We start from the raw sequence: 24,541 nt of genomic DNA on the forward strand, positions 1-24,541 counted from the left end.
CTCTTTTGTCTTTCCTGCCCGTCGGCTGCTGGAAGTCCACCTCGGTCCCTGTCGCTATGTAGCTCCTGAACTCTGACCCCTCCCACTCCGAGTGCTGCGACAACCAAGCACTTTAAGTTTGATCATGCACTGTATGTGTGTAGTTGTTTGTTTACTGGTTCATTTGCTTCTCTTTTTTTACTGCTACCCCGTGGCTTTGATTTTCCACGTTGGGGACGAATAAAGTGATTGAATTGACCCGAACGACTAACGCTTGACAACAAATAATAAAACTCTCCTCATTCATCTGCCTTTTAAAAGTTAAGAGAAGTATTCTGTACATAATTATTGCACCTGTTTTTAGCCTTTTATTCCTATGTAATGAGTAAAGCCACAAAAATATGTAACGATATGACATTGTACAGTTTGTTGTATGTGTATTTATTTATATGTCCCCTTTTTTTTTTTTGCGTTTTCTTCCTTCTGCTGTCTGCAGCCAGGTAGGCATTATTGCAATGTCAGCAATCGGCTCCCAATTGCGTAACCGAGACGGGTGCGCGTGCACTGTGGAGTCAACTTCAGACAAACAGGCACGGGTACGTCGCGGTTTATTATTATTTGATTATTGAGTAAGGTTAGCTAGCTACATGGTGAGCTGTGGACCAATGGTTAAGATCATCACCTGCCACTCTGGGGACTCGGGTTCAAGACCCCGAGCGGACTCACGACCGCGGTGTCCCTGAGCAAGACACCGATATGCTGAACTGCTCCCCCAACAAGTGTTTGTGTTCACTGTCTTCATGTCCCCAAAGCGTTCTCTGTCAACTGACCGTCTGTTGTCGTACTCGAGCGGCTCCGACTACCGGAGACAAATTCCTTGTGTGTTTTTCGGACAAACTTGGCAAATAAAGAGGATTCTGATTCTGATGGGTATGAGAATGAACAAATTTCGTGTGCATGTTCATGACAATAAAGGTGATTATTCTTCTACGTTAGCTGAATAAATAATACTATCAAGTCACGTATAAGTGTTTTAGCTAATGTTAGCCAGCCACGGTAGCTGAACAAATAAGAATATGGAGTCGCTCAGTGTTTTTATGAGCTCGCGTACATTGTTGGCCTAACCTGGCGATCAAAAAGGTCACCTCTAGGTGGCAGTGTAACCTCAGGGGACCTTTTGTAAGACTTTGTAGGAAAGGGCGGGGCTAGGAAGTTTCCCATGACACATTGCGCCTGCTGATAAAGATGGCGGAGCAAGGACGGAAGACAGTTAGACAGTTTTGTAAGTAATCATTTAGAATTATTGATTGTTATTGAAATGACTTCACTAATGAGTGGTTTTTATTATACATTCGACCGTTTCCTATATCACGTAAATATTTGCCATCTTTTCAAGTGGTGGTTATATTTTACGGCGAACGAGCTGCAACAAACAATGGGCGCGTTCTCGGAACGTCATCGTGTCGTAGTTATGCGCACGCGCATACATTTGATTGGAAGAGCCAACCGCGTCCATCTAAAATTAGCAGAGAGAGGTCGGGTGCAACGAGTGATGTGTGGCTAAAGCCTCGTGAAGCTTTGAGGCTTTCCTTCCATTTGTGCCGAAACAGATTCGGAGCTTTGGCGCTTCATTGAGAACGTTAGTGACATCTGGTGGACGGAAGAAGTCACAGCAACCCACGTCATTAAACTGTGTGGAACAAGACTCTCGTTATCTTTCAGCAATAAAAGATCAAATACGATATTGGTCGATGTATTATTTCGATAAGTCCCTTTGTGTTAATTTAAATTGACGAAGTTGCCATGAAAAAGCTGGATTCCATCAAGTAAATATGTTGGTCATCTTTATTATATAAAGGGATGACTTGTGAACAGAAACAAAAGAGCACGGAGATGTATTTATTCAAAAATAACAATTGTTCAATAGCTTATTTAGGAACCAGCAAGCTTTTGAACAGCTTGCTGGTTCCTAAATACACAAGTTGGCGCCAAACGAGCTGTCAAATCAAATGACAGCGACCAATCCGGTTGGAGCTGTCGATACACGCGATGACCTATGAAGCTTCAAACCTCAACGGTCACGTGATATTCGGGGGACGATCCAAGCGCCGACGCACAATGTCAACGCAGTGCTGTGAATCAGGAAGTCTGACACTTCGGGTTCATTTGAAGATCACGAGGTGCATCTCAATGCAACGATGCTCGCTCCTCAAAACGCCATTTCCAGGAGCGAGCATCGAGGAGGCTCCACGGGCTCGCTTCAATGGAGGAAGGTCTGACATATCCATCCATCCATCCATCCATCCATCCTTCCATTTTCTGAGCCGCTTCTCCTCACACGGGTCGCGGGCGTGCCGGAGCCCATCCCAGCTATCCTCGGGCAGGAGGCGGGGTACACCCTGAACCGGTTGCCAGCCAATCGCGCGGCACATACAAACAAACAACCATTCGCACTCACAGTCACACCTACGGGCAATTTAGAGTTGTCAATTAACCTAGCATGCATGTTTTTGGGATGTGGGAGGAAACAGGCCTGATATACTCTCCTTCATTGTTATTCTCGCTACATCTAATCTATTTCATCTATTTATGGAATTAGTTGTTTAACTTTCATCAAACAGCATTTTCAAAACTTGGCTGCCCGCCAATGACAGCAGCGTTGGCTTGTAGTACCGCAAATAACACTTGGGCGGCCCGATCACGTCGCGTCGACGTTTTAACCGCAAATGAAGACGAGCCAAATGCAGTGTGCAACGGCGATGTTGGGTCGAAGGGCGGGCTCGGACCTCTTGCTATTTAAACGCCCGCAGGCCAGTGCTTTGGCAACGTTTTACCCCGATACCGCCATCATGAGCAACATTAAAATACAGTAGCGTCTATCAAAAATGAGGCGCAGGTTTTATTCCTAAAAACTTTATTTAATATTATGCACAGTGCTGTGCTTAAATATAGAAAATAAAAAACTGTACTTACCGATTCAAATCAAATATATTGCACATAGTTAAATCAAAATTGTACGGAAATAAATGTTTGAAAAACATTCCTAAATTATTAAATACAAAATGTACTATATGTAAAAGTTACATTGTAATGAACAAAAGTGAAAAATAATCAAATGGATGAAAACCGCTGTAACATGCAGTTCGAACCTTGAATTGGGCAGAGGGAAATCCGCACCGTGGCACACGACGTGCTGTTGTTTGGTGTTATTATTATTGTTGTCCATGTGACCCGCATTTAAAGTAGCGGGACCCCCGGTGGACGAAACGTTTTCGCCACTTTCTTCTTCGGGGTCGGCGGACCGTAGGCATCGAAAGCGGGAACCGCAACATTGAAATTGGAACGATTCCCGAGAACCGGAGCTTTAGTCCCGCTTCTCATCGGTTCTTGATTCTCGATGCCCAACCCTACTTCTAGATGCAAGTTATTAACTTAATGTAGCATTTAGCATGTACCATCTGCCGGCGACACACGGCGAACGGGCCCGTAGCTACACGATCCGTTTCCGACGACGGACCAGACCGCAAATGTACGCGCTGTATTTCGTTCATGATTAGACAGAAGCTACGTGAGGCGATGTAGAATCTGAACGTAGCGTATTGGTTTTGTCCCAAATGATGTCGCTTGTGACTATGCCTGCGAACAGGTCATTTCATTGTCACGGGCGCAACTGGACTGTCTTGCCTGTCTTAGAAGACGTCTCGGCTTCGTCCGTCCATGCGACGAGGGTTTAGGTAGGCCTCGCTAGCTCGTGAATAGTGTGACATCACGTAATTTGCCTGTCGTACCGCTCATTTTACTGAAGGACATTGTAGGGCGGAATTTGTCAGACAAGTCTGACATGGGTATAAACACACGACGGAACAACTGAGCGCTACCGGATGCATTTTCCTCCACAGGGACTCCAGAGGACACCCAAAAACTGATCAAGGTGACGACAGACCAAGAGCAAGACTTGATGCAACCGAGGTTTCATGGCAATCAAATGTGGGAGTGAGTATCACGTACTTTGCACATATCATACATTACCTTTAACTAATGGATTATCAAATTCATCGACAACTATTTTGGTCATTGATGAACCTGGTTTCATTTAAAATTGTCCAAATTCTTGGAATTTCAACCTCTCAATGGTAAATATTCTTCCATTTCTGTAGTCCTCCGTAAAAGCAGATTGATTACCCTGGGCCACCCCCCGAATTTTGTTTATTTTTTCAACCGGTTGAGGACAATTTTGCACAGCGGAATCCGAAAATGGCATCGGTTTCTCTTGTTCAGGTCAGGTTTTGATGGTTTTGATTCACAGTTTATGAATGAACTGTTGCAAAGTTTGCTTCCTGGAAATTTATTGGTAGACATTGATACAAATAAGTACCTGTAAATTGAATGTTACGTCATCATTGTTCAAAATTCAGGGAAGGAAGTTCGATTTATTGAACGCTTGAAAGTAAAAATACTTCTATACATGGAAACAGAAGCGTGTGGCCATAGTTCAAAAAGTTGAGCAGAACCAAAATGTGAGATTTGGATTCCGCACACCAAAATGAGCAGAAGAATGGTAGACAATACATTTGTTGTTGACTCGTGTTATCTCTCGTTTTTTCCCCCCCAAAAATAAGACATTTGTAAACATCCGCCAATTTTCTGATGGATCTTACGGACCAAACCAGGAAGGGAGTCGTTTGGGCACTCTTCTTCTCCCTTTCCTTTGGGCTTGTGGCCCCATCGCGTCCTCCGCTTCCACGTCAGCGTGGAACACCAACGGCCCTCCCAATGTCTTCCCTCTCCGCATCCGCCAACCTTCTCTTGGCTCTTCCTCTTCCTCTCGCTCTCTTGGCTGGCCGTTCCGTCCTCGTCGTCCTTCGACCGATACACTCCCTCTCTCTCTCCTGGACGCGTCCAAGCCAACCGAGCCGGCTCTCTCCCCGACACGTCTCTCCTCGGCCGTCCCTCTGATGAGCTCCTTTCTGATCCTATCCGACCTGCTGACTCCAAGAAACAAGCTCAACATCTTCATGTGCACTCAATTTGAAAGAAGGTCCTGTTTTTGAATCAAGGGATGGAAATATATATATATGCAGTGGCTACGGGAAGTATTCGGGCCCCCTTCAATTTTTCACTCTTTGTTATATTGCAGCCATTCGCTAAAATCATTTAAGTTCATTCCCCCCCCCCTTAATGTCCACACAGCACCCCATATTGACAGAAAAAAGGAATTGTTGAAATCTTTGCAGATTTCTGAAAACAGAAAAACTGCAATATCACACAGCCATAAGTATTCCGAGCCTTTGCTGAGCCCCCTTTCGAGCTGAGCCTAGCCGCGCGCGAGTCTTTTGGGGACGATGCAAGTTTTGGGGATCGTCTGCCATTCCTCCTTTTTTTCCCCAGGAAAGTTGTGAGAGAAATGGGACTGGAAGGGAAAATCACGGTGCAACAAGCCTCAAAGAAATGGAAAAATCTTGTCCAAAGATACGAGGTATGATGTCCAGCTATACCCCCGAAATGCTTTTGAAGATTGTTATGGTTATTATGATTTGCACATTTGAATATTTGTGTGCGTCGTCTTGAAGGAATTACGAACCTCCACAAGTGTCTCCGGGGCCGACAAGCGGGCCGCCGCCGCCGCCGCCGTCACATGGGTATATTATGATGCCATGCACCGGGCCATGAGCGGCGGGCCGTCCGCCCGTCCGCCCGTCCCGGCCGCTCCTTTCCAGGAGGCGCCGACGGTCAGCCTCAAGGTAACCCACGCACCTCGGCGCATTCCGTACGCACTTCATACGCTCCGCAAATTCTGAGATCGAAATAAAACACGGAGACAAAATGGCTACATGTGGACAGCGCTTCGGGTTCACAACGGAAATCAATTTTTACTCATGACTTTATTTGGATTCAGCGCACTTTCGTTGGCTATTTACGATGCGTTCGTCCGTTTACCCCAGGGCGGTATTCCGGCAAGCGGGTTCAAAATGCTCTTAATCTGAACCTGAGTTCTGGCTTGAGCCGATCCGAATGAGTTCAATCAAGTCCAAGTCCGCTCACCTCGACCTCCGAGCCCGGTGACGGCCTCGACCAAAAGATTCGCCGTGAAAACCCATAGCGATGTGTCAAGTGACTTCCTTCCCCTTGGAAGCGGAAGTGCTCATGACGATATTGAGCGATATGAAAATATCAAAATATCACGGCAAGGTCAGTTCCTTTGTTTTTGGTGTACACTGAAGACATTTGGGTTTCAGATCAAAAGATGAACATGAGGCAAATAAATTTCTCGCTATTGACATCGAGATATGTTCACCAAGTCAGGACGGAGCACCTTTTGTTTGAAGCCACCCACTTTTCAAGTCAGCCAAAGTATTGGAGCAGACATAATGACGTGAAGTGCAATAACATCCAGCATATCATCTGGTGGCGTAACCCTCACTTGCGATAACTGCGTTGACTTCACCGGCCTTTTGCATTCCAAGCAAAGCAAATGTACCTATATAGCGCGTTTCACACACGAGGTAACGCAAAGTGATTTACATGATTAAAAGCATTTCAAAACACAGACGCATGAGAAAAACACAATCGTTTTTTTAACCTGGACCTCGAAACATTCCCACTTGGGTCTGACGTCATTGCTGTTGGCAGCTTCTTCCAGTTGTGTGCAGCATAACAGCCACATGCTGCTTCACCATGTTTGCTTTGGACTCTGCGCTCCGCTATTTGACCCGAGTCTGTCGATCTTAGAGCCCTGCTTGCTGGTTTTTAATTTCATTAGCATTTCTTTCATGTCTTCAGGGCCTAAACATTTAGTGATTTATAGACCAGTAGCAGACTGGGAGCCAGTGTAAAGACATTAGAATTGGAGTTATATGCGCTAACCTCTTTGTTCTGGTCAGAACTCGAGCGGCAGCATTCTGAACGAGCTGCACCTGTTTAATGCTCTTTTGGGGGAGTCCAGTCAGAAGACCATTACAATAGTCAAGCCTGCTTGAGCTAAAAGCATGGGGGAGCTTCTCCTGGTCTGCTTGGCGCACGCAGGCCTTCACGGCCGGTCCATTTTCGGGCTGCGACTAACTAGGATTTTAATTATAGATTCATCTGATGATTAGTTTTGTTCTGAAATGTCCATCCCTTTTTTTTATTCCAAAACAGGACATTTCAAATTGACAGTGGAAAAAAATGCACAAACAGAAATGATGATTCAGTCCCTGGTTTGGTCGGTAACATGTGTCAGAAAGTTAGCAAATATGTCAAAAGGTGTTTGCAAATGTCTTATTTTGATTGCTAAGAAGATAATCAGTCTGCTTTCATGGAGGACTGCAGAAACTTGAGAATATTTGCGGTCGAGAGGCTGAAATGACCAAGATTTGGACAATTTAAAGTTAAACAATGGCTCTTATGATTAATGAAGTTCATTAATGAATTCATTTCCGTCACGTGTCGCGACCCGCGGCGTCTCTCTGTCGGCCAGCTCCCCGACGGCGACGCGGCGGAGGAGGCGGTCAAGCCGGCGCCCAAACGCCGACGCATCCTCGACTCGTCGGCCATCGTCCCCGTGCCCGTCTACTCCAACAAGGCGAGTGAGCCGACTCAACGGTGTATATGGTGTCCCGATACTTTTGTACGATTTTGTACGTATCCCTTAGCAGAAAGTGACCGACTGAGTTGACTTGAATGTTTTGACGATAATTCAGAATTGGATCACTGTTTATCGCTTTATAATGGAAAGGGGCCGGGTCGAGAATAGCGAAAATCCGTGTCCGATGAACACTAGTGCTGGGCGATACAACCTCATTTATTGGATTCCACTTTAGAAATGTATCAAACAAGGACCAGACCAAAGGTTTGTTTTTTTTTTATATTAGTGATGCACCGAAATGAACATTCTTGACCAAAACCCCCAAAAAGTGAAAATTAGAAACTCAATTATGATGCCAATTAGGAGTAAAATGAATCATTTATGGCTATGACTGCAGAGCTGCCAACAAATAGAACTTGACTTCTGAATTTCCAGATTTTCTTACGGCAGTATGTGATGTCAGAGAATACAAATAATTCAGCATCGTGTTCACTTGTGCAACGTAACCATGACTACAATTGATAAATGATAGCTGCTTCAGTATTTGTGATTTGAACGCACGTCTAGGGTTTGTTTGGCTCTGTTGTAGCTGCTCCGCCCAGGAGGTGGCGGCAATGCACTTAAACAGACTCGACCAAGAAACGGGACGTCTTGTGGAACGAGTACAATACGGTGGTGATCTGTAAATCAAATAAATACAACAATGGCACACTGTGCAGTCCGGAACAGTTAGCTCAGACAGCGACAGCCGACCCACTGTCCGACCGTTTGTGTCATCGGCGATCGCTCGTGCAACGATGCTAGACGTGCAGTTTTTCGGGACTATTTATGGCTCGCTAGTCGCGCTAGTCTCGCAGTGTAGCAAAAAGTATCGAAAATAAAATCCCCGATCCCCTTTTTCCATAAAAAAAGCTTTCATAAAATATCGTTCGAATCGAGCTTCTTGCAATATCAACCGGCACTAATGGACGCCCATATTAGAACTGCGTTGGGGGGGAAAAAAAACGTTTACTTGACTACAACTTACTTTTTTTTTGCGTGTGCGGGGATAAACCGCCAATAAGCGTATTCGGGGTTGGTTCCACCCAAAAAGAGACAAAGCATAACTAAACGAAAAATGGAAACATTTTTTGCAAAAGCTCTGCGACGGGGCAAAGCCACGAGAACGTGGCGGCCCGCTGTACTGTAAAGCGTTTGTCGTGGGCACCGCCAGGGCAATCCCGCTCAATGTGCGACCGTCTTTCAGGTGAACAGCAGCCTGCGTCTGAAGGCGGAGCTTCCTACCATGATGGAAAAGGAACGAACAGGTCAGAGGTCGTCAGTGAGCCAGAACGTACCGACGCATTTGAACGCAACCTTTGCTTTCCTCCCGCAGACGACGGCGATGTGGCAAATCTGTGGTCGCAGATGGCGCGTCGAGAAGGGCGCGCGCTCGCCATCACCATCAGCGACTCTGACGACGAACCGGAAGTGTATGTGCCACGCCGCGCAGTATCACCTGTACGCACACACGAAGAATTAAGGGTGTGTGCGTGTGTGTGTCAGAAAGGAGAGTCCCTCGCGCTCTCCGCCCCCTCCCCCAGCCGAGATTCCCTTCCGGAAACAGTCCCGACGCTCCAAGATGAAGATCAAGTGAGCGACCTTCTTTTCCCGTGCGAATTCTTACCCAAAAATCCAATTGAAATCGATATTTCTTCTTCTTGGCTTATCGAGAAAGCAGCTGACAATGACATTATTCAAAACAAGTTTGGATTTGGTTCCCGTCTGGGATGACATTTTTTTCCTCATGATACCAAACAGCGCACACCTTGGATGAAAGGATGAATAATATAAATGCTTTTGCGTAGCCTTACAATCGGCTCTTTTCTTGTCATACGCAGAACAATGTGAAAATGATTCCACTCGTTACGTCTGTTTCCTAACGCAGATTAAAGTAGACCCTTTTGGGGGGGGGGAATAGTCACTAGTGAGGAGACGCTGCCCAATATCCCAAAAAAAGAAAAGCGACGGTGCGAGCTGCTCGCTTTGCAGCCCTGTTGTTAGTGTCAGCAGTGCATTTCGACACTTCAACTAAGGAAGCCGCTTGCTAAAAAAAAGAATGGATTAAAAAAAGGGAAAAGTAAAATTACATTGATTATCTATTTACTGTTTTATATCAGAAGTGAATTAGAAAAAACTCGATCTGGATTTTTTTTAGGCTGGGTCTGATATTTGGCAGAATAAAATTCTGATCATTAATCGTCTGATTAATTGAAAAAATATTTAATGAATAAAATAATGTCTTGTCTTTTCGAATTGTATAACTTTACAATAGAAAGAAAAACTGGAAAAAAATTGCCGTTTATTTTTTTTTGCCGATTGAATTTTTTATTTTTTTGCCTTTTTTATGTTCGTTTGAACGTCTTCTATATTATAATATTTTTGTTGCAAGCCAAAATTAGTCCTGAGCGAGCTTCAGGTACGAGCAGTCGCCGTCTCTTGAACGCGACACAAAATGAGCACACTCTCAAAGAGCTGCCGTAGGCCACGACTCACGGCAAACACTCACACGCAGATTAATCGGCACACCAGACTCCCAGCCCCTCATGGCCACGCCCATTTAAGGTACACATCCATCCATCCATCCAATTTCTGTCGCGCTTCTCCTCACGCGGGTCGCGGGCGTGCTGGAGCCCATCTCAGCTGTCATTGGGCAGGAGGCGGGGTACACCCTGAACCGGTCGCCAGCCAATCGCAGGGCACATACAAACAAACAACCATTCACACCTACGGGCAATTTAGAGTAGCATGCATGTTTTGGGGATGTGGGAGGAAAGCGGAGTGCCCCGAGAAAAGCCACGCAGGCACGGGGAGAACATGCAAACTCCACACAGGCGGGGCCCGGGATTGAACAAATGAACTTTACATACAGTAATGACACTATAAAATTCTCTTTTAACGTGTTTTATGTTTGTATACAATACGGGACTTTTTTTCTGTATTCAAAACAACAAAAAATGTGGGGAAAGTTGATTTAATATACGAGTAAATTGAGTTACGAGCTTGCTCACGGAACAGATTTTGTTCGTAAGTCACACTCGTGTACGTGTGTGTGTGTGTGTGCGCGCGCGCGCGCAAGTCAGGGAGGTGGACAGGAGGCTCCGTGCCGTGAGCGCCATCTTCTCCCCTGAGGCCGCGTCCACCAGGAGGCGCCAACGAGACATTCCGGAGCTGGACGAACACGACGATGACGTCATCGTGCTGGACGGGCGGCGGTCATGTGACTCGCAGGTGCTGAAGGTGCGATGTCGCACCGACGTTTACAAGCTGCCCGTCACGTTGGTACGTACGCGCGTGCACACGCTCGTGCAGCTTGAAGTCATAAAAGGCCCAAGTGGAGTTTTTCCAAAGTTTGAGTCCCGAGTTGGGCCGCCACAAATGATTATTTTGATGGTCGACTAGTCACCGATTATTTTTGCGATAAGTCGGCTAATGGGATGATATATATATAAATTGCACCTCATGGCACCAGCAAGCAGCTGCTCTTATACAACCATCGTTAGCGTCTAGCTTGAAGGGTTTAAAAGGTATGTGCAAAAGATCCATCCATCCATCCATTTTCTGTTCCGCTTCTCCTCACGAGGGTCTCGGGCGTGCTGGAGCCGATCCCAGCTATCTTCAGGCAGGAGGCGGGGTACACCCTGAAATGGTTGCCAGCCAATCGCAGGGCACATATCAACAAACAACCATTCGCACTCATATTCACACCTACGGGCAATTTAGAGATTTGATGTTTAATACATTTTGCAGCTTGTGCCAGCATTCCTGACATGGGTATATATATATATATATATGTGATATTGCAAATTCAAATGAAGGTGATACTCTGGCCTATAACATTTGTAACTGTCAATGTTTAGCGCCATTTAAAATGGAACAAAAAACTATGCATACAACAAGAGAACCTTTCATAGGTAAAACATTTTTGGGCTGGGTTTTCAAATGTTCCGTATTATTGTTTTGCTTTGACATTGACAAAAAGTAAACCTGAAGAAAATCGCTCGAGAGATGAGCAAGGTCTGATTCATTGCCAGCGATGACAATGTTGCCCCCACCAACATGGCCGCCACATAGGCAAATCATTTGGCCGGCCTGCTTTTGTGTATCTCTTTTCTATTCATAGTTACATTGTTACATCAAACACACAACCTATTTGCTATGGCTAAAGAAATTGTCATCGTTAGTCTTAAGCTAATGTTAACGCTTACAGCCCTGAGCCGTTGACGCTAATTTTAGCCGCTATCTAATCATGTAGCTTCCGAAAAGAGTGAGCCTCTTTGTCAGAAATGGAATCAGCCGCAACGTGCTTCGTTTTTCGATGCTCGTGTATCACTGCCACGTCGTTTGGGTGAGATGCTCTAACTTGCGGGGTCCATTGCCAATGCCGGTTAGCCGTAGTTCTTCCGGGTACGTCACGTGGCTAACCCGGACGTCGACTACTGCGCACGTGCGTCACGGCTAGAAGGCAGCAAACAGGCGAACAGCGGGAGGATTCGGGCACTTTTGAGAGAGAGTCCAAGCTTCCCAAAAAATAAACCTCGACGATGTAGATCGTCGACATAATCGTGACTAGTCGACTCATCTCGGCGGCCCTTGCCCCGAAGTAAACGTCGACTTGCGTCCGACTGGAGCAGAGAGCCCCGCCGTGCCTCTAAATGCCGCCGTGGCCTCCCCAGACCACGTCGGTGGGCCAGATGGTGAGCCAGATGGCGGCCATCCTGGGCTTGTCCAGCTTCCGTCTGCGACTGCTGAGGGAGGAGGCGGAGCTTCCCGCCGACGCCAGCGTGGGCGAGCTGGGCCTCGACATCACCGACATCTTGGGTGAGTTCACGTGGCACCTGGCTAATTCGCCTCGATCGCGGGCGTTCCGTTCCAGTCCCTAAACCTGCGATATGCTGCAAAGTATAAACTAGATTTTTGATTAATGGCACATGTTTAAAAGCGTATGCGTAATACCAATAAAATGCGCATGTGAGGTGCAGGTGTTCGTTGCGTTCACTCTCGTTTTAGAGTACTGTATTATATGTGACTGAATGCGTGTGACTTTAACTCGGGCATTTTCGAGCAATTTCAGCATATTGTGTACTAAACACCGAAATCACCAAAAGCAAGATCAGGAAAAAAAAAGGTTTGTCTCTAGCCGACACTGTTCTTTAGTCATCAGCAGTCAAACCTCGGCTGCTTTCAGCCAGATCTGTTTCTGGAGGGGAAAAAAACAGAAAACAACCTTTTTGTGGAAGCAGAACAATGACCTTGACGCCAATATTCTCAAAGATGTGAACATAAAACAACACTGAAAAAGTACTTTTGACAAGTATTTTACATTGGCCCAAATTGCATGAACAAATGGGCCTCCCACACTTTTACTTCTTTCCTCCGATTTCTCCTCCTCTGCCGTTTGCTCAATAGTCCAGGTTTTTATGACCTTGCGAGCAAAGTTTTATCCACATCTGGATTGAATTCTTCTGTTGGCAGCGAATGGGCTCTTGTGTGGTTGTCATTCTCCTTGAAACCAGTCACTACCTCTCCTTGAAGCACAACCTGTGCAGTTTCGAAACATAACTATTACGAAAAAATACATTGTTGAACGTGGAGGACAAAAAGCTTACCGCGTACTGGAATGGGAGTCGAACGTCTGCTGGATGCGTAACCTGTACGTTTAAAAACAAATACATACCATTACTCGAGAATACGTTTTATTGATGAGGTGTTTTGCAAGGGTAAAAAAAAAAAAACATTACTTTTCTTCGTCGCAATCGGAAAGGACGTTCGACTCGCGGGTGTTGAATTCCTGCAAGATGGACGAAATGGAAAAAGTATGGCGACATGAATTCAAATGTATTCACTATGACCATTTATTTATTTATTTTTAGCAGGTTAGCACGACGGACTAGTTGTTAGTACTCGGCTAACACTGACAGCAGCGCTACTGCTACTGGCAAGAGCGTCATTATATTAAATGAAGTTAAATCAGTCAATATACTACTGTGGTGGAAGGTGTTTTTTTCTTTTTAGGATCCATTAGGATAATAAATATTTGTTATTCATATCAATTCATCAAAACATCTAGGCCTGGCCCACGGGAAAAAGGTTGCTTATTTGTTGGCTGTATTCAATGTAATGTTGCTCCTACTACAGAATGATTGATTTCTTCGGTTAGTGAATAATACGAAGGAAAATAAACTTTCCCCTCAAAAAAAAAATCACGTGCTAAATTGCAATCGCAATATTTGTAAGAAAGTCACAATGAAAGTATTTTGTCAAATGGTTCAACCAGAGTCCTGATTGATGACTCGAGTTTGAATTACTCCCACATTGTTCAAACCTTATTGACTTCCCACTGATGAGGACTGGCTAAGTGTGGCTAAACCTTTAGCCACATAAACACACATGAAGTTGTGGCTAACTACACACGTGTGTGGCTAGACATTTTTATCCTGTTTCGCCACATTGCCTAAGAGGTTTCACGAAGTGTTGATTTTAAGGCAATCTCAGCCAGCCCTACGTGGAGGTGTTGCTATGACGATGACATGTTGCCGTTGCGGGTTCCTAGAGTGCGTCGTCATGGCGACGGAGGAAGGCGCCGTCATCACGGTACGTCTGCAGGGCAAAGATCGAGGTTCCGGGCGGGACTTCTCCGTCCACAAAGTACGTACGTACGTAGCCGCTTCCGGCCGCGTGCCGGCGTCACCGGGCTAATCGCTAATGTGTGTCGCAGGGGGCGGAGCTGGGCGCCATCTTCTCCCAGTACGTGGCGGCGCTGCCCGCCGCCACCAAGCGCAAAGTCAAGTTTCACTTTGACGGCTGCAAGGTGACGGGCAGACAGACGCCCGCTCAGTTGGACATGGAGGACGGCGACATCATTGAGGTGTGGACGTGAGGCCCACCTGCAACGTCAGTTTACAAATGAAATCAATCTATTTTTAGAAACTGTTCATTTGAATTTGTAAAGACATTAAAGACTGTTTGCGTAACTGTTGACTTCCTGTCACTTGATTCCGCTTCATTGAATTTTCAATTCAAGTCAAACTAATATTATGCATGCGATTTTTTCACAGTTGTCTTGATAAACTGTGTGCAAGCACGCTTTGCTCAAAATACCCCAAGGAACAACAATTCTAAACAAAAAATTCTTGCTATGGTGTAATTGGCACCTTTTAGGGGCGGCTCTGTCTCATGGCGAGTGAGGTTCATGGTTTCCAGTGGAAAGGTCAGCTACGGGTTTCTCCGGTGTCCCATTGTTTCAAGCTACTGGGACGTCATCCGATGGAAAAATCACCTTGTTGGGATCATGTGGGCTTTTTTAAAAAACCTTTTTGTAGGTGGGTGCCGGTACTTGTAGAAGTTGAAATTGAATTGAAAGTGTTTTAATCCAAAGGGACGGCTCCTCCAGCCGCCTGTGTTCGGCGTCAACTCGGTGTTGCCACATCGATGCGTTTTGCCTGGCGACCGGAACTTTCCATGCTGCCGTACCCATTTGCGCACGTGTTGAGAGCGTTAGAGAACTAAAGATTTTATGAGCTTACATATACGGCTGAATTTACTGAAAGTTTTAAAGAGATTTTTCTTGAGAAGACATTTCTTTTGGTTTTATGTGCAATACAAATAATGACCATTTGGTAAATACTATCCTTGTTTTCTACAGAAATGTCATTTTTTGAATGAAACCTAAATTCCCTTTTTATTTTTATTTTTTTGTTCATAAATTGGGGTGTTGGGCACAGTTCTTTAGGGGCACTTTTCCCCATCCCCACGCTTGAGGGCACTTTTAGCCAATCCCAAACCAATCGTCCACTGGGAGGGGGGTGCGGTTTGACATTTTTCTGGGGCACTTGGGCCACTCCACACATATATTTGGCCCGAGTTCACTTTCTTTTTCTTTCTTATTTTTATTTTGGATTGTACCAGATCCCATTTGTATTTGGAACAAAAGATTTGCATCTTGTTAACAAACAAACAAAATAAAGATTTGGATGTAAATTTGCCAGTCCAACACAGTCATTTTACAAAGATGTGTCCCCTTCTAGTTGAGAACTTAAGTGCTGTCTCCAATCAACCGTCAAAAGGTTTTGTCCAATCCGAAAGTCTCAAAATGTCAGCCTGTTTGGGTCACGTGCAGGAACGTCAATTCATCATCTGATTGGTCATGCAGACACGTGACGGGGCACCACGTGAGGCCAGGAGCGGAAGTCGGAAAGTGACATGGCGGCAGCGAACAAATGTCATTTGTGAGCTTTTACGTTCGCTGCTAATTTCTCGAGACCGTGAGCGTCGTCGTGGGACAAGAAGAAAAGAAGGCAAAACTACGACGACGACTTGTTTGTTTAACAGTTTAAGATTAAGTCTGAAGAAGACAAAAGCCTGAGTCATCGCATTTGATTGGAGGTAAACGTAAACAAGCTGCTTATGTGTTTTAAAAATTCACTTCGTGCTTCACGAGAGCACACTAGTAAGCATTTGAAACATACATTCACATCTGTGTTCACTCGCTCATCAATTTCTTTTTTGTTTGTCGGACTCTCATAGCTAAATATTCCACATTTACCAGCACAAAATGTTGACTAACATTCACTTATTGATGACGTAACCGGGGGAAAGGAATTCTTTAAAAAAAAATAAAAAAAAATCTATCAGGAATTATTTTAATGTGATTTAATAACGTGTTTGGGTTCAATAAAAACGATGTCAAAAAATAAAATAAAGATGTGAAAGGTGACATGTCGTTCGACAGAAAATGAGCCGAGTGAGACGTCGCCTTGACGCAAATGATTGACAGCTGTCAGCTTGTCACATGCTTCCTGGGAGGAAAACTGCGTCCAATCAAACGAGCAGATCCATCTGCCAGCCTTTTCCGAGCCACGCCCACCTCTAATGCAACTCGTCGATTGGTTCCTTCGAGAAGCCACGCCCTTAGGCCACCTTGTTAGGTACACCTGCTGTTACCCACTTTATAAGCTCCATGTACTAGGACACACTTTGCCCTCACTAGTCAGACAATTCAGGACACGAGTAGAGCGACTTACTAGAGATGTTATTTCCGCTACTAGTGCCACGAGTGGCATACTAATACACTATTACACCTTGTTACTGAAGTAAGCTACTATGCTGCACGAGTAACACAATTAACCTACATGTCATGTTTTACATAGGACATGCAATAAAAGACTATTAACAGGGTTGTCAGAAGTGATCCTTGCGGAGCACCGTCTGTTAGTTCTCTATTTGTTATTATTTTTTGAACAGACCCGAGCTGAATATCAACCTTCCTCCTAATCATCATGTCGAGCGTCTCCTGTCCTAGTCCCCACATTCAGTTCTCAGGTCTGTGCTTTCCTCCTCTCGTTCTGCCCAACAACCCGCTTTCCACCTCCTCTTCTTCTTCTTCTTCTTCTTCTTCGACTTCCACCCACAGTAGCTGAATTTCCACAGGTGCCCTGTAGGTTTACAGCGCCGGTGGCGGTGGGCCTTGTTAACCCGGGCCACAACCGATCCGGAATGCAATTCTTTGGATGAGCGCTCATATTTGTTTGGCAAAGTTAAGCGCGTAACGAGTAGTAGCACGCAGATGTCCGATGTTTTGCCTCACTAGTAACATGTACTCGTAAAGACAATGAGTGTACTACTACATGGATCAAATAGATTTGATATCCTTGATAAGGAGGCTGCTAGTGCGTGACGCATGCCTACTAGTTTGGGTTGTAGTGTTACTAGTGCAACACAGTAGTTTACTTGTAAGGTTTATTGAATACTAGGCCAACAGCGGCACTAGTAGTGGAAACAAAACCTAACTAGTAAGACACTCTAGTACGCTGTAGTCAATATTAGTTGTACTAGTAATGAGGACAAAGATATGGACATCCTTGATGTCAAGCTTAAGGGGGTACTAGTAGGTCAAAAGTGGCACTAGTACTGTGAGAAGACATCACTCGTCTTACTCGTGAGGACAAAGAATACTAGTACTTGGACCTCAAGCTAGATATCCATGATAGCCATCTGAGGGTTGTACAAGGAGGCCAAAAGTGGTACTAGTAGTGGAAAAAAAGACGCCACTCGTCTACTTAGTCGTTCTACTGGTAGTACAACTAGTGAGGGCAAAGAGTGTACGAGTACATGGACCCTAAGCTTGATATCTATGACATCCATTTTGGGGTTGTACTGGTGCACTGTAAAACCGCAAAAGGTACCTCGTGAAAGTGACATTTTGTCCCAAAAACGAGTGGAAAAGAAATCTGCCCATGCAACTAGTATCAACTGACTTGAAGACGCAAGAAAGGCTCAAAAGGTTTTCGCTGTGCTGACTTCCCGTCGTCCTCAGCGGCCGCCATGTCTTCGGATGCGCCAGATGCCGCGCCGTTCCTGTGCGATGACAGTGAGGCGGCGGAGGAGGAGGAGGAGGAGCGCGGTGCGGCGCAGGGGGAGGAGCCGATCAGCGGTGTAACGCCCACACGCGCCGTGCTGACCGTGTTCATCCTGTGCTACGTCAACCTGCTCAACTACATGGACCGGTTCACCGTCGCAGGTACGCGCCCGCGCCCGCGAACGCACGCCGCACGCTGATGATGTCATGGGTCCGACAGGCGTTCTTCCTGACATCGAGCGTTACTTCGGAATCGATGACAGCAAATCGGGTTTGCTCCAGACTGGTAAGATGACGCCGTTCGCTTAGGCGAGTGTATGTAGACATGAAATGCGCGTCGATCCTGCATTGTTTGTTGACAGTGCCGCCATATTGGATGTGGAGCGGTGGGTGACGATGCCGCTACGTTCTTGTATAGAAATGCTGCAAACGTTTTACATTTAAGGCCACCCTTCCGAGCAATGAAAAAGTCTTTCCTGTTGAAGTTCCGGAAATGCTAAATTAGCTACTCTGATTGTTGTTACAGTGGTCGCTCACTTTTCGCGGGTTCAGTGCATCGCAGATTGAATTCATATCGTGGATTTTTAGCTATGTTGTGGGATTTTGCAGTGCTTATTTTTCAACACGTGCTGTTACTGCGGACTCGCGTGGCAATATTCCAGGAAGAAAGTGCGTAAAAGACAGAATGCCAACGTGTGGGATCGTTCCACACTTGACGCAAATGGCTTAAGTTACACCACTGCATGTGAAGTCAACATCGTTAGCTCATTAAATATAGCCACCCACTGCTAGTTCAAACCAAGTGTAATCCATAATGGGGTTTGGATAGACGGAGGATGGAAACTGCAAACGCTAACAAAAGACAGTAAATGCAAGCATATTACTGCCGACCTGCCGACGGCCTCGCCTGACGCCGCCGTTGACGGTTTAGTCAATGAACAGCCGGCCAACTTTACATGCTCATTCGCTGACTTCCAAGTAACTCCTTTTAAAGGCACGCACGCGCACGCACATTCAACGTCGCCAATGCTAGCGTTTCGAATGTGAGGATGGCGACCCCAAGCGGACCAAAACAATAGCCGCACCTCACGTGCCTATACTGATTGTGGGTGGTGCAGCTTTAAAATCGGTATCAATAATACAAGAAATGCTTGCTTAACAATCCCAAAGAGGATGTGCTGCGAAAGCAGTCAGACTCCGGTCTGACTGTAAGGGAGGCGCCAGTCGGCCGAAGGCTCTTGAATTTTTCTTCTTCCTCTCAACTTTACCCGATTGGGTGTCACCATTTCGCATGAGCGTTCTCCAAATGTTCCTATTCACGGCCGCCTTCTTTCTCTCCCAGACTGGATTTACGGGAATACATTCTTCCCATCCCTTGTATTGCCATGTCCTTTGATCCTTGTGCTTTCTTCACAATATTTTCCACTCATTCTATACGTCCATCTCGACATCCTGATTTGCGTCATGTCAAGGTTCTTTTCTTCGACTCTCCAGTGGCGCTGCCTCCAATCCGAACTTCGCGGCCGCTCCAGTTGGGTTAGGGTGAGCCTAACCCTAACCCTAACCCTACTTTTGACGATGTAGTTGTTATTCATGGATTGAATATTTAATATTTCAATAGATGTCATCTTAAGACAGATTGGTAGCAGTAAACGCATGAAAACAAAAGTTGTTTTGGCGCTTATGGATATCCTAATAACCACATTTTCAAAATGACATCTGTTGTTTGTGGTCTGTTTCCAAAATATATTAGTGTGTGTATGAATATTTGTTGACTCATTTTATGTTGAGGATGTCTTTTCGAATGTGTTTATCTGTAATGATAAATATCGAAAAGGAGGCATCTCCACTTTGCCTCATCCAAAATGGCGGCCGCGTCGCCGCACGACCGAGCGCTCGGCACAGTATGTCTACGGCAGTCAGTGACATCACGTCCTGCCCCGCCTCCAGTCTTCATCTGCAGCTACATGTTCCTGGCGCCGCTCTTCGGTTACCTGGGCGACCGCTACAACAGGAAGTTGATCATGAGCGGCGGCATCGCTTTCTGGTCGCTGGTCACGCTCGCCAGCTCGTACACGCCCAAGGAGGTGAGCGACGACAAGATGGAGGCGGAAGGCGCGTGCGCGGGCCGTGAGCGCCGGTGTGTTTCCTTTTGATTTCAGCACTTCTGGGCGCTGCTGCTGACGCGCGGCCTGGTGGGCGTGGGCGAGGCTAGCTACTCCACCATCGCGCCCACCGTCATCGCCGACCTCTACGTCAAGGAGAGCCGCACCAACATGCTCTCCGTCTTCTACTTCGCCATCCCCGTGGGCAGGTAGGCAGGCGCGCTGGCGCCGTGGCTCCCCGCGAGCTTCCCGGTCCCCTTCCGCATCTCCTCCTTCTGTCCGCAGCGGTCTGGGCTACATCGTGGGCTCGCAAGTCAGCAACGTATCCGAGGACTGGCACTGGGCTCTGAGGGTGCGTCCCCGTGTGTGTGCCCGTTGCGTGCGTGAGTGCCCTGGCTGTGTCGCAGCCAGTGTTGGGGAGCAGCTAATTACGTTACAAAATGTTTGGAGTTGTAATCCATTACATTCCTGCGGGAAAATGTGTCATGAAATTGCAATTGCCTTTTGTAAATGTCCGTCTTTCCGATCGTAGTCGCATTGGCCAAATATTTTTTTCAGACCACTCCCTCCTCCGAGAGCTGATGCTTGCGATTGGCTCTCTGCTCATGTTGCTCATGTGGCATTCTGCTGCCATATCTTTCCAAATATGTGCCAGCCTGCGTTTCAATCTCTCAGTCTGAAATGTTGCAATGGTTGGACTCATCGCTCCACCTTTGAACACGTTAAAGAAGATGGAGCAGTTTGAACTCGCTCATTTTGGACTTTTTTCAAGGAACAATCACATATTGTCTAAATTGTGCACATGGTATCATGTTTTCCAAATGTTTACATCTGATCTAAAGTCATTGAAGTGGTTCCGCCATCATTCCACGTTCAACGGGTAATTTTCAAACACTGGCGGCAGGTGACGCCAGCGTTGGGTCTGCTCGCTGTGCTGCTTCTCCTCCTGGTGGTCCGGGAGCCGAAACGCGGCGCCGTGGAAGCTCGGCCCCAACATCAGCTTCACCGGAGCGGCTGGACGGAGGACCTGCGAGCGCTGAGCAGGAAGTAGGCGCGCCCGCCGTCCGCCTTCGGGGTCCCGCGCGTAGCGAATCGAAAGCGAAGCCGCGCTCTGTCTGTCTCGGCAGCCCGAGCTTCATGCTGTCCACCTTGGGCTTCACGGCCGTGGCCTTCGTCACCGGCTCGCTGGCTCTGTGGGCGCCCACCTTCCTGTTCAGGGCGGCCATGTTTACGGGCGAGCGTGCGCCCTGCGTGGAGGCTCACTGCTCGTCCTCGGACAGGTGAGCACTCGCCTGCGCCGCCGAAGGGGACGCCGGTCACGTGACGCCACCTGACTTGGACTTCGACTGCCTGACTTGCATTTTCACAATAGTGTGCCAAGAAAAAAACCCACGGATTATGGGGGGAAGCTGCAAAGCATTTGGTTTCCAGGATTGTTTTTCATCAAATGGGGAAAACGTAACGGCAGCGGCATGCCGGCTTCGCCACTCAAAGATAAGAAAGTTCATCCGTTGCCAGCTAAGCTACGCCAACTTCACAGGTTTGCTCATTGGCCGCTGGTTGACCATGAACTAAGCCGCATGTCGGTTAGGTGTGTAATCCGTGGCGGCTAGTGCCTTGGGGACGTTAATAGCGTCACTAGCACGACCAGAGGTGGGTAGTAACATTTACTTCGTGACGTTTGGACTTTTGCGACTTGCGCACGCGGCACGTGACTTCCTCCGAGCGACCTGATCGGCGTTTGTGTTTGTTTGGCCCGCCAGTCTGATTTTCGGCGCCGTCACGTGCGTGACGGGCGTGCTGGGCGTGGCCGGCGGCGTCCAGGCCAGCCGTCTGCTCCGGACGCGGACGCCGCGCGCCGACCCGCTGGTGTGCGCCGCCGGCCTGCTGCTGGCCGCGCCCTTCCTTTACCTCGCCATCGTCTTCGCCCAGGCCAGCGCCGTCGCCACATACGTGAGTACAGGGGGCCACGCCGCTAACGTGGCGGCCGAAATGCCGATTATTAGTTTGGACTTCCTGTGCGATGTCGTTGCCCTTTCTCAACTTCTCATGTCTCCTCTTTTATGATGACGTTGAACTTGTTCAACTTCCTGCGTGCCATCTTTTTTTATGTTGTTTTTGTTTTCTCTGATCTTCTGCCGGTCATCTACTCGTCAGCTAGTAGTGTGTGTGTGTATATATATATATATATATATATATATATATATACTAGTCCTGCGCCGGTTGTTTCGGGTCCGGTGATGTGCCGCCAAGCTAATGTGTGGCACTCGCAACTGTGCCACGTGTGCGCAGGTATTTATTTTCCTGGGCGAGACGTTCCTGTCCATGAACTGGGCCATCGTCGCCGACATTCTGCTGGTCAGCGACGTCGCGTGCCGCAGGTTCCGCCGGCACCGCCTCCTCCGCCTCCTCACGTCTGCTTGTGCTTGCGCTCGTTTGTCAGTACGTGGTGGTCCCGACGCGACGCTCCACCGCCGAGGCTCTGCAGATCGTCGTCTCGCACCTGCTGGGGGACGCGGGAAGTCCGTACCTCATCGGCGTGGTACGTACGCGTGGCGGCTTTCGTGAGACCGCGGCTCGCAGTCGATTATTCGATTCGTTCATCGGATAAAAATGTTATGTGTCAAAGTTTGTTACAGAATCCTATCTTTTCACAATTCGTGTTTATCAACTGAGTGTTGTCGTTTGTTTGATATTGTCCATCCATTTGATCGCAGGTGGGGTGGCGCAGTAGCTTTAGCAGGGACGTCCAGCTCTCCCGGCGCGCCCCGGGTCGTCCCCGGTGGGACGTGCCCGGAACACCTCGCTAGGGGGTCACCCGGGAGGCATCCCGATCAGATGCCCGAGCCGCCTCGTCTGGCCCCTCTTGCGCAATTTGCCACGAGAGGGAGACGGTTTTCGTTTTCTCCATCCGCTTCTGCGGCTGCTTGGGCTCCAACTACATGTCCGTCACACTTTAGCAAATAGTTTTTTCATAACAGAGCCCAAATGATTTTTGCCGCTGCAGTACAAGTTGCCACCTTGAAAGTTGTGGTAAAAGCCACCGGAAGTGCAGCTCAGCCTCCTAGCGCGCAACATGCACACGTCACGTCAGCTTTTGAAAATCCAACCTGCGACACATGCCGCCCCGCCGCCGCCGCCGCCTTCCTATGCTTATTATGAGCGGACGCGCAATCAGTTTGCTTGTGCTTTTTCTGCACTGCCACTTTGGGAAAAAAACATTTGAATCAAGTAATTGTCGTAGTTTTAGGATTCATTGGAAAAAGCAGTTATAATGTTCTCAAATGATATTGGCCAATTTTTTGGAATGGTTCTTGAATCGGTTCCCGTTTGGTCCTCGACATCTGTCCGAAAATCGGCAAAAAGGTCGATGATTGCTTTCCGAAGTAAAAGCTGATGTTTGCAAATGCCTTATTTTGAAAAACACAATCGCTCTGCAAACACGGACGACGAAAGAAATCGTGGAATATTTACTGCTGCGAGGCTGAAATTTCAAGTTTAAAGTTTAAACTTCTCTTCTCAGAATAGTTGAGGATGAATGGATGAGGTGTTGACGACGATGATGATGATGCGGCGGCGCTGTGCCGTTTCAGGTGTCGGACTCGCTGAGGAAGACGGACTCGTTCTTGTGGAGGTTTCGCTCGCTGCAACTTTCTCTGCTTCTCTGCTCCTTCGTGGCCGTCGTGGGCGGAGCTTTCTTCCTGGCCGCCGCCCTCTTCATCGAGCGAGACCGCCACCGAGCCGACAACTTCAGACCGGCAGGTGACCGCTGACGCGCGACGTGACGTGACGTGACGTGACGTGACGTGACGTGACGTGACGTGACGCGACGCGACTTGTGGGTTTGTCCGCAGATGACGAGCCCATCCCGGTGCCCAAAGGCGGGCGGTCCGCTTGCGTTCCGGTGTCCAGTGTTCTGATTTGACGGGGTCCCCGTTGATCTTCGCCACGCTAACGTGAACTTGGGAGGAAGCGGCGGACGTTTTTCACGACTTTTCCCTTTTGAAAAAAATGAAATCAAATTTGAACGATGCCGGACGCTTGTTGGAGCAAAACCGCTCCACAGCCAAATCCACTTGTTACTTCTCGCGGGCTCTTTTAGGATCGGCTTTACTGTTCTCAACTTGCCGTCTTTTACCAGGACGTTTCCCTTTCCCGACGTCCCGTGTGTCTCGTAGTTTTACAAGTCATCTTCTAGCGTTTGTCTCGATGGCAAGCCACTTTCCTTGCTTTGTTTTTAGATGAACTGAATAAAAAACATGAACTTCTTTACCCTGTGATTTGCTCGGACACAACTCGGCTTCGAGTCTAGTCATCTGGTAGTTATCAAGTAGTTCTATACTAGTCACTTGGTAGTCATTTGCTAGCCATCTTCTAGTTGTCTACTCATCTACTAGTTAGCTAGCAGTTGCTACATACTGTACTATTTGTTTGCTCGGGATCTAGGTTTATTCGAGACTACTACTCGTCATCTGAATAGTTATAGATACTAGTCAT

General features: G+C 47.2%; 2 protein-coding genes across 7 annotated transcripts; both read left to right on the plus strand.

The window, feature by feature from the left end:
• The first annotated feature begins 1,135 nt into the window (after window positions 1-1,135).
• nfatc2ip (nuclear factor of activated T cells 2 interacting protein) lies at window positions 1,136-14,556 on the plus strand. Of its 5 annotated transcripts, none has more exons than XM_061750074.1 (12): window positions 1,136-1,261; window positions 3,879-3,972; window positions 5,368-5,455; window positions 5,550-5,720; window positions 7,436-7,540; window positions 8,790-8,850; window positions 8,919-9,015; window positions 9,089-9,175; window positions 10,666-10,822; window positions 12,259-12,403; window positions 14,136-14,230; window positions 14,301-14,556. In XM_061750074.1, exons 1-12 carry the CDS (start codon window positions 1,225-1,227, stop codon window positions 14,460-14,462), a joined length of 1,299 nt encoding a protein of 432 aa, XP_061606058.1. In that variant the 5' UTR covers window positions 1,136-1,224; the 3' UTR covers window positions 14,463-14,556. The 5 variants fall into 5 exon arrangements, with proteins under 5 accessions (XP_061606058.1, XP_061606059.1, XP_061606061.1 ...); XM_061750075.1 differs by having other exon boundaries at window positions 10,666-10,813; XM_061750073.1 differs by having other exon boundaries at window positions 1,138-1,261; window positions 10,666-10,864.
• A 1,166-nt stretch (window positions 14,557-15,722) lies between these two features.
• spns1 (SPNS lysolipid transporter 1, lysophospholipid) lies at window positions 15,723-24,312 on the plus strand. Of its 2 annotated transcripts, XM_061750071.1 has the most exons (14): window positions 15,723-15,967; window positions 16,314-16,509; window positions 17,898-18,101; window positions 18,160-18,225; window positions 19,890-20,026; window positions 20,102-20,253; window positions 20,330-20,396; window positions 20,949-21,091; window positions 21,172-21,324; window positions 21,808-21,997; window positions 22,337-22,402; window positions 22,488-22,586; window positions 23,638-23,806; window positions 23,899-24,312. In XM_061750071.1, the coding sequence occupies exons 3-14, from the start codon at window positions 17,906-17,908 to the stop codon at window positions 23,967-23,969; spliced, it is 1,509 nt and encodes a 502-aa protein (XP_061606055.1). In that variant the 5' UTR covers window positions 15,723-15,967; window positions 16,314-16,509; window positions 17,898-17,905; the 3' UTR covers window positions 23,970-24,312. The 2 variants fall into 2 exon arrangements, with proteins under 2 accessions (XP_061606055.1, XP_061606056.1); XM_061750072.1 differs by lacking the exon at window positions 16,314-16,509.
• Window positions 24,313-24,541: the final 229 nt, after the last annotated feature.

The sequence above is a fragment of the Phyllopteryx taeniolatus genome, chromosome 16 (genome assembly GCF_024500385.1).
Source record: "Phyllopteryx taeniolatus isolate TA_2022b chromosome 16, UOR_Ptae_1.2, whole genome shotgun sequence".
In the NCBI taxonomy this organism is placed as follows: Eukaryota; Metazoa; Chordata; class Actinopteri; order Syngnathiformes; family Syngnathidae; genus Phyllopteryx; species Phyllopteryx taeniolatus.